The sequence below is a fragment of the Nicotiana sylvestris genome, chromosome 12 (genome assembly GCF_000393655.2).
Source record: "Nicotiana sylvestris chromosome 12, ASM39365v2, whole genome shotgun sequence".
Lineage (NCBI taxonomy): Eukaryota > Viridiplantae > Streptophyta > Magnoliopsida > Solanales > Solanaceae > Nicotiana > Nicotiana sylvestris.
In genome coordinates, this window is record NC_091068.1 from 116,908,792 (window position 1) to 116,918,946 (window position 10,155).

General features: G+C 38.4%; 1 protein-coding gene across 1 annotated transcript; it reads right to left on the reverse strand.

The window, feature by feature from the left end:
- Nucleotides 1-5,754: 5,754 nt before the first annotated feature.
- Nucleotides 5,755-8,601, reverse strand: LOC138883590 (uncharacterized). Its single transcript, XM_070164285.1, has 4 exons — nucleotides 8,521-8,601; nucleotides 7,609-7,918; nucleotides 6,541-6,821; nucleotides 5,755-6,162 (listed from the first exon to the last, which is right to left on the reverse strand). The coding sequence occupies exons 1-4, from the start codon at nucleotides 8,599-8,601 to the stop codon at nucleotides 5,755-5,757; spliced, it is 1,080 nt and encodes a 359-aa protein (XP_070020386.1).
- Nucleotides 8,602-10,155: the final 1,554 nt, after the last annotated feature.

The window sequence follows — 10,155 nt, forward strand, 5'->3', positions numbered from 1 at the left end:
ATATATACCTCGAAATCTCTAGAGAATCGCCTCGCCTCAAGGGTAGTGGGGCTGAGTCGAAGTACCTGGATCTGCACATAAAAAACATGCACAGAAAGTGCATGAGTACACCACAGCGGTGCTCAGTATGTGCCAAGCCTAACCTTGGTCGAGTAGTGACGAGGAAAGTCAGGGCCCTACTGATTAAAGCTGAAAAATAAGGTAAAACAGTATATAATACGATAATATTATTAAATGCTAATAGTATGAAGTAACACAAGATAATAAGAGTAACAATAACTATAACAGAGACAAAATAATCATAGAAGGAATACAACTCAACACAGAGATAACAACCGGGGATCTCCCAGGATATCGTCCTGTAGTCCCAAATGTAAATATCCAGTGTATCTCTCGGGTGCCCTCCCGTAGTCCAACTCATAGTGCGCGGGGATCTCCCGGAATACCGATCCGTAGTCCCAAATCTAAATACCTAGTACCAGGGGAATCTACTAGGTGCAGTCCCGCAGTTCCAATGTAAAAGTGCAGGGGGATCTCCGGAATACAAATCTGTAGTACCAAAGTAAACATGCAGGGATCTCCCGGGATACAGTCCCGTAGTCCCAAAATAAACACACCGCAACAGTACGAAGAATATTTAATTCAGTCCAAATTTCCATACCAAGGTAAATAGATAATTCTAACCTAGCATGTTGCATGGAGTCCAATAAAGAAATTTGAGCAAGTAAGGCAATTAAGTCAAGTAGACATGCTTCCCTAAGCTAAAAGTAAGATTAAATTGTAGGTAGCATAAACAGGAAAGAAAGAAACTCAGTTGTAGTTAGTTAATGAAAACAGGATTTTCAACAATTAGCACATGTACGCACTTGTCACCACACGTACAAGGCATTCCATATATCAACAACACCAAATCCTAAGGGGAGTTCCTGTTTAACCAAAAAATAGAATTTTAGTCAAAGCTAGAATTTAGAAGAACGCGGGTTACTGATAATCAAAAGAATATGTAGAAGAAAATAATTTGGAATAACCAGAATGTAATCAGGAGAAAAACAAGTGAGTCAGAGTATCTTTCAATTGTGTTCTGTGTCCTTACAAAAGCATTCTCCCTTTTATAATGGTTTTCTTGGAGATAGGTGTATTGCCTTTGTCTTAATAAGGCAATTATGGGTAATAAATGACAATAAAAGAAACGTTACTCAATCATTTATATTAAATACAAATTCTCTAACGTTCTTAGTATTTAATGTATGTTAAATACTGAATTTGGACTCTCATGCGTTGTCGGATTCATTTCCTTGATTCTTCTTGATCTATGACCTTTTAATGACTTAAACAGGTGCGGGCGTCATGCCTCTTTCATCACCCTCTCTCGTATCTGTTATTGCTCGTGCCTCTTGGCTAATTATAACTCTTTGATCATTTGACTAATCCACTTGTCATGACACGTCACCTCCAATATACAAACTCAATTTTTCCCAATACAGATAGTCCCCCCACTTTCTATTTATTTATCAATTAAATATTTGGGAAGTGGATTTCATTAAAAAGGGAATTTATATCATCATCTCTTGTCCTCCTCTTCATAAAGTTTTATTGAATACTTTACTCTTCGATACTGTTCACTTCTTCCTTAATTCGATCTTCTTCATCATGTCTTCTTCAAATCCTAACCTTAGAAGAGTTTCTATCTTGGATAACTTCTCCAATGCCCCTGTTAGACATAGAAGGGGTAAGGGTGGTAGACTCCGTAGTTTAGGATCTGCCCGTGGCGGCAGTTCTTTTGCTGGTTCTTTTACTCAAAAATCATCTTCTAAGGGTAAAGAAACTTCTGAACCTTTTCAAGAACCTTTGATAGAAGAGATAGTTCCTAGCGACTTATCTTTTACCCTTGACAGAGAATCACTTCAAAAACAAGTTTCTGAGTTAAGTCGTGCTGATTCCTACCCTACCATGATTACAGAGGTTTTAACCCCCATTTTTTGTAACGACTGTCATTGGAATAAGGACTTCCCAATTGTTGTTGCTAATCCAAATCAAAGAATTACTTCTTATATGTCTGGTTTTTCTTTCGTTTATACTTATCCCTTTACTCTAGGATTTAAACCAGCCATTGACCCAGTAATTCTTGATTTTTGCCGTTTTTTCCAAGTTTGTTTAGCACAAATTGGCCCACTCGTTTGGAGAGCTGTGGCTTGTTAAGACATTTATCAAACAAGGCAAGTGTTGATTTTACTTTCCCTCATCTAATTCATCTTTACTCCCCCAGGCTCTATCGCATCGGTGTTTTTACCTTAGTAGCTTGGAGTAAAAGGGTTTTAGTAAGCCCAGAAGATGATAAGGATCGTGGATGGTATGCTCGATTCGTTGCTGCCCCCACTGTTGGTTTAGTGGGTGAAGAAAATGTTCCTTTTACTGAGAAATGGAATTTTGCACGTAAGTCTTTTATTCTTCTCGTACCTTTTTCTTTCAATTTTGATTTTTTTTAAATTTTCTCTCCCTCTCCTTTTTGTAGCAATCATTGGAGTTGTGGATAAAGTTCCCAACTTTCGTGATTGGGTAAACAAATTATTGAAGGTCGCGCCTATGGAGGCTAGGTCCTGGAAATCTATCTCCAATCAGTACAGTTGGAATGTGAAAACTCATGATAAGAGTTTTTTATATTTTCTCGTATGTAAAATCTTCTATTTATTGCCTTAATTTTCATCCTTCTTTTTGTCAGGATTTTCAATTCGAGGCGTTTCTGCTGAAGCAGTTGCGGCCTCCCGAACCTCTACAGGAGCTCAACTCACTTTAAGGAAAGCTCAGGACATACTTGTGAAGAGGAAAACCGCTAAAGAAGATTACGAGGAGGAAGATGAAGATGGCTCTTTGATAAAGAGGAAAAGGGCTAGGAGACGTGTTATGTTCGATGATGAGGCTGAAGTCTCTCCCTGTGCCTCTTCTGCCGAGCATGTTCATCTCATCTCTGATGACGATGTTACCCCCAAGATATCCGGGAATCCACCGACCAACTTTTTGCAAGTGTTTTTGATAGTGGTGATCTCGGGCCTGTTTTAGATGAAGTACCTTTATCGACTTTTTCAGCACTCGTGCCTGTGATTCCTTCTTTACCGGACCCAGTTACGTCCGTTCCTTCTTCTACTACACTCACCTCTTCTCCGGCTCCTCCTTTGATTATTCCCCCTCCTATTGTTCATCATACTGAAGTTGGTTAGAACTACTGCCATGAGGAGCATGACTATTGAAGTTCCCGCCAATAGCATCCTTTTGAGAAAATCTGGTCAGGCAGAGGTTTGGCTTGAGCCTTTGATTGGCTCAATTGAAAAAGAGAAGATGAATAGTCATAGCTGCTTGACTTTGATGAACGACATTGTTCATGCCAATTTGAAGGTATTTTACTCCTTTATTTAAAAAATTTCTTTTTCTTTTTACTCTTAGATTCTTACTTTCCTTCTTTATTATTTTCAGGCCAACCTCATTGGTACAGAGTTGATGGGCAGAATTTCTCTTTTAGAGAAGGTGGCTCATGACTCTGAGAAAACAATTCTTGAGGCCGAGAAAGTGACTCGTGAAGCTCAACTAGAAACGGCTAACTGGAAAGGGCAATTTGATAGTGCACAAATTGCTATTGAAGATATGCAAGAGAATAGGAGTATCCTAGAGCAGCAAGTGCGTGCATTTACTTTAGAATTGGCAGTGGCCAAGGCTTCTTCAAGCCAAGCAGTGAAGGACAAAGAAAGCCTTGAATCTTCTTTCTCAGATCAGCTATCTAAGGCAGATGAGGAGATTAAAGAGTTGAAAGCACTTCTGAGTCAAAAGGAGGTTTATGAGAAGGATCTTGCACAGAGATTGACTCAAACTCAAATGGACTTGAGGGCCTCTACTGATAAAATCTGTGCTTTGGAATGTTCCAATGCCTCTCTTCAAATCTCCTTCAATTCCACCTTGGCTGAAAATGAAGAACTCAAAAATGAAATTGCTGTTGGGAAATAGACTACGAGCTTCTCGAGGATAAATTGGTTGTTGAGGTAAGTTGGACTTTTCTGAACTCTCGCCGTGATGCCTTAACCGATGCTAGCCAAGAGAACTTTAATTTATAGTCAGAATTGGCTAAAGTCATAGAGACTATTGAGAAGGCTCAACAACCACTGGACTTTCCATCTCCCGCAATTGAGGCTCCCGTGGCTGAAGCTCCCGAAACTGATGTAGCCTTGGCTCAAGTTCCTGAAGTTGAAGCTACCGTGGATCAAGCTCCCGAAGGTGAAGCTTCCGCGACTCTTGCTCACCTCATCGAGCCTGCTGTTTCAAGTCAAGTTGACACTGTGCTTGTGGCTGCTCCTTCTGATGTTGGCACCATTACTTCTGATGCTCCTGCCTCCCAGTGACCAGTTTTTATAACATAACTTGTTTTTTTGTTTTTTTTTTCTTTTTGGAAGATAATGATCAAACCCTTAGTTTGTTTTTAAGGGTTTTTTAGAAGGAAAAAGTCCACAGTTCTTATTATGGGGCATCTATATAAAACAATTTTGATGACTAAGTTTATACTTAGTCTTTAGATTTTAAATATATTAAGAAGTTTCTATTACTTCTATTCGTTTTATTCCTGCCTTTTATTTTTAAGGACATAAAGAATATCTTGAATTTTTATCCTTTGAAAATGCTCTATGATTAATCTCATGACTTAATAACATGAGTTTTATAAAAGAGGGCACTTTTATATTTTCGACACTTAATGAAGAAGACGTTTCAACTTCATAATGGTATTATAATACGATGAAAGAAATAGGAACACACATGTTTTGTTTGAACTAACTTTGACAGGTTTTTATTTATGAACCTTGACAAGTTTTTGAATAATACTTTACATGTATTTGGATTACATCTATAGCTTTCTTGTAACTGTTTTTCTTGTAACAGATATTTACAAAAGAAAAATAATACACACAGGGTTTTTCCTCATAACCTGTTTCAGTACATAGTCATTACCCTAACTCCATGTATTAGGAAGGGTTTGAGAAGTGACTCCGTTGTTCTTATGAGAAAGAACACTATGATGAATGCCATAGCTCTTCATTGTCTTAATGGGAAAGAACACTATGATGAATGCTATGAATGCTGTAACTTCGTAACTTTTGCTCTGCACTTGTTTCTTCTAAGCTTGATTTTTTCCTCAAATCTTTGCTTGATTTTTACACATATGCCTGTGTATATTATATAGTCCCTCAAGTGTTTGAGCGTTGAAATTTGAAGCCTCGAGCACTTGTTTGTTTCTCTCATCTTGGTCCTTTTCCTGAAAAAGAAAAAACACACGGGACTCGGAAGGACGATTATAGATGAAGACTGCATAACCCATTTTCATTTTTATTAGAATAATTGTAACCCTAGGCCAGGAATTTTAGGTTACTCCGTGTGCCTTACAGGTCGTGACTCATCATTTAATACGGGATAATTTTGTGCCTATCATCTAAAATCGTTAGTAAAATTAATAATTCAAAAATAAAATTTAAAATGGTTATACCTGACCGTGGGTTTTCCTTAGAAATAGTATCTCTTCAAATGAACAGCATTCCAATATGAAGGCAGTATCTTGCCATCCATTATTTCCAGTTCATACGCTCCTTTTCCTGCAACATCACAAATTATGTAGGGTCTTTCCCATGTTGGACTTAATTTCCCTGAGTTAGTTACCTTTGTAGATTGAAAGACCTTTTTAAGCACGAAGTCCCCAATTTTGAAGAATCTGAGGCACGCTTTTCAGTTGTAATATCGTTCAATGACATGCTTTTGTGCTGCCATCTTTATTAATGCAGCTTCTCTTCTTCCCTCGAGTAAATCAAGATTGACCCGCATCTCTTCGCTATTAGACTCCTCCGTTGCATGCATGAACCGTGTGCTCGGCTCACCTATCTCAACTGGAATCAAGGCTTCGGCTCCGTAAACCAATGAGAATGGTGTTTCGCCCGTACTTGTTTTAGCAGTTGTTCGATATGCCCATAAAACCCCAGGTAACACTTCAGGCCAGTTAACTTTTGCTTCTTGTAAACGCTTTTTCAAATTGTTAATGATAATCTTGTTTGTTAACTCTGCCTGCCCATTAACCACTGGATGGTATGGTGTTGATGTAATCCTTTTAATTTGCCAGATTTGAAAAAGTTCCGTGATCTGAGCTCCAATAAATTGAGGGCCATTATCACATACGATCTCCTTTGGTACGCCGAATCGACATATGATATTTCGCCAAATAAAATCTCTAACTTCCTTTTCTCGCACCTGTTTGAATGCGCTTTCCTCTACCCATTTAGTAAAATAATCAGCGAGAACAAGCAAAAATTTTACCTATCCTTTTGCTTGCGGTAATGGACCCACGATATCCATTCCCCATTTCATAAATGGCAATGGTGCAATGACCAGATGTAACAATTCCACAGGTCTATGCATATTGTTACCGTACCTTTGGCATTTATCACATTTGGCCACGAAACGTTCTGCCTATTCTTCCATTTTAGGCCAGTAATAACCTGCCCTAATCAAGGTTCTTACCAGTGATCTGCCACCTGCCTGATTCCCGCAATGACCCTCGTGTACTTCTCTTATTGCATACTCTGTTTGCGAAGGTCCAAGACATCTTGCTAATGGACCACCAGACATTTTACGATATAAATTGCCTTGTTTTAAGCAGTACCGAGCAACTTTTCTTTGAAGCTCACAAGCCTTTTTCTTGTCATCAGGAACAGTTCCATACTGCAAAAAAACAACAATTTCGATCCTCCAATCCCATGTTAAATTATTAAAATTTATCTCGTTAACATCAGGATCAAGAACTGAATGAAATAAATGTATCACTGAGGCATTTGCATCGTTTGCCACGTCGGCCGCAAATGCGAGATTAGCTAGGTCGTTTGCTTCAAGATTTTTGTCCCTGGGATTTGTCTAATTTTCCAATCTTGAAATTGTTTTATCAATTCCCGTACTTTTTCTAAATACTGTTGCATCCTTGCTTCCCTGGCTATATAAGTCCCCAGCATTTGATTAACTACGAGTTGTGAATCACTCTTGATTATAATCTGATTTACGCCAAGTTCCCGTGCCAGTTCTAAACCTGCAATCATAGCCTCATATTCTACCTCATTGTTAGTTATGGAATGACACTTAATAGCTTGCCGAATGGTTTCACCCGTAGGTGGTACCAATACTATCCCCAAACCTGCTCCTCTCACGTTAGAGAGCCATCAGTGAATAAAGTTCAAGTTCTTGGGTTGGCTCCATTGAACACCAGTAATTCTCTTTCTACTTCTAACTGTATTCCCTAACTAAAATCAGCCACGGAATCAGTTAATACTTGCGATTTTATATCAGTTCTAGGTTGGTATACAATTTCGTATTCACTTAACTCTATTGCCCACTTAGCTAACCTACCTGATAACTCATACTTATGTAGTATGTTACGTAAAGGGTAGGTAGTTACCACAACGATAGGATGACATTGAAAGTAAGGTCTTAACTTCCTAGATGCCATGATTAATGCAAGTGCAAGTTTTTCTAACTGAGGATACCTCGTTTCTGCATCTAACAAAGATTTACTTACGTAATAGATAGGTGATTGTTTACCTTGTTCTTCTCGGACCAGAACAACACGTACCGCCACCTCCGAAACAGCAAGGTATAGGAGTAGCTTTTCCCCAGCCTTTGGTTTTGCCAACAGAGGCGGATTTGATAAGTACGTTTTCAAATTCCTAAGTGCTTGTTGGCATTCCTCATTCCATTCAAAATGATCCTGCTTTTTAAGAGCTGAGAAGAAGTTAATACACTTCTCTGATGATTTAGAGATGAATCTTCCCAAGGCCGCAATTCTCCCTATTAATCTTTGAACTTCTTTCTTGTTTGAAAGTATGTCATGTATTTCTTCAATGGATTTAATCTGTGCAGGATTTACTTAAATTCCACGGTTAGAAACAAGAAAACCCAAAAACTTGCCTGATGCAACGCCAAATGCAGATTTTTTGGGATTTAACTTCATATTATATTTACGCGGAATTGAAAATGTGTCAGACAAGTGTGATATGTGATTTTTTGAGTGCTGACTTTTAACAAGAATATCATCTATATATACCTCCATTGTCTTTCCTAAATATTCCTGAAACATTTTGGTAACTAACCTCTGGTACGTTGCACCTGCATTCTTTAGACCAAAGGGCATTACTTTATAACAATAAGTCCCCCTGTCTGTTATGAACAAAGTTTTTTCTTCATCTGCCGGATCCATTTTAATCTGATTATATCCTGAATATGCATCTAAAAAACTTAACAATTCATGACCTACAGTTGCATCAATCAATTGATCCTTGTGTGGTAGTGGAAAAGAATCTTTAGGGCAGGCTTTTTTAAGATCTGTATAATCCACACAAACCCACCACTTACCATTTTTCTTTGGAAACACAACATATTAGATAACCAGTTAGGATACTTTACCTCTCGAATGGAACCAATTTTTAGCAATTTTTGGACTTCTTCTTGAATCACCTGATTCTTGAAAGTTCCCTGCTTTCTTTTCTTTTGCTTCACATGAGGATATGACGGATCTTCATCTAGTTTATAAGTCATCACCTCCGGTGGTATTGTCGGAGTGAGACCAAGCAAAGCAGTCCATGTTAGTTTTCAAAAATTTGATTAACTTACCTTTCATTCCTTGGTCAAGATTACACCGACATAGACTTTTTTATCAGTCCACTGAGCAAACAACACGATAGGTTCTAATTCCTCTATCGTTGTTTTGATGTCTTCATTCTCTTCTGATTCTTGAATGGTATCAGGTCTTGAGTCTACATCTATTCGCACTTGTTCAGTTGAGGTCTGTGTTGTGGTGTCCTCAACTGCCTTTTGTGATTGCTATTTGCCTTCATTTCTCATGCTTGTATCTGCTACATAATTAATAGCCTGGGATGTATGTTGATCTCCGCGAATTTGACAAATTCCCCATGGCGATGAGAATTTGATAACTTGATGCAAGGTTGAAGGAACAGCATCCATTTCATGGATCCATGGTCTCCCCAGAATCATTTTGTAAGACATCTCCATGTCTACTACCTGGAACTTTGTATCTTTGACGACCCCTTCAGCAAAAGTGGTGAGTGTTACTTCTCATTTTGTGACGACACTGGAATTATCGAATCTAGATAGAGTATGCGACTTTAGTATTACTCCATCTTCAACTTGCATGTCACATAGCACTGTTAGCAAAATAATGTTCACGGAACTACCTGGATCAATCAAAACTCATTTCACATTAGTATCATGCACAATTAAAGATATTACTAGTGCATCGTTATAAGGGATTAATACGCCATCTGTATCTGCATCATTGAATGTAATATTGCCTTCTTCTAGAACATGCCGCACCCGTTTCTCTTGGCTAATAGTTATTTTGGAAGTTTTGTTAGCCGCAGTATATGACACACCATTAATGTCTTCACCCCCACTTATGATGTAAACAGTTCTTTTGGGAGAAGGTGGATTTGGAGGCTCCTGCCTTTTCTTCATGTAAGCTTGCTTGCCTTTCTCGCTAAACAACTCTGTAAGATACCCTTGTTTTAATAAATGATCAACTTCACTTTGTAAAAATCTGCAATCTGCTATTTTATGCCCATGATCATTATGGAACTCGCACCAATGGTCAGGGTAGCACCTGTTTGGATTCGATCTTATTTCGTTTGGCCATCGAACCTTATCTTCCATGCTTTTTAAAACAGCTACGAGCTCGGAGGTGTTGATGTTGAAGTTGTAACCTCTGAATCTCGCTTTTAAATTTCTATCATCATCTCGTGACTTATAGTTGTTTCGCTCGTTCCTAAATCTTGATGAAGAACCTGATTCTCTGTTTCTTGATCTGTGATCGTGCCTTTGATTATCTTGTTTTGACCATGAGTCTTTCCCCGTAGGTCCCATATAAGGCTCGTACCTATTTTTATCGAATCGTTTTTCGTTCTCTGCACGTCTTGAATGTGTACTTTCTTTTTGAGATTGAGGAACAGTATCTTCCTCAATCCTCAACTTCGTGCTATACCTGTTATAAACATCATTCCACGTTATAGGCGGGAATTCTCGAAGGCTTTCCTTTAGTCTCCTCGTAGCTTCTGAGCTTTTTTCATTCAAATTGCT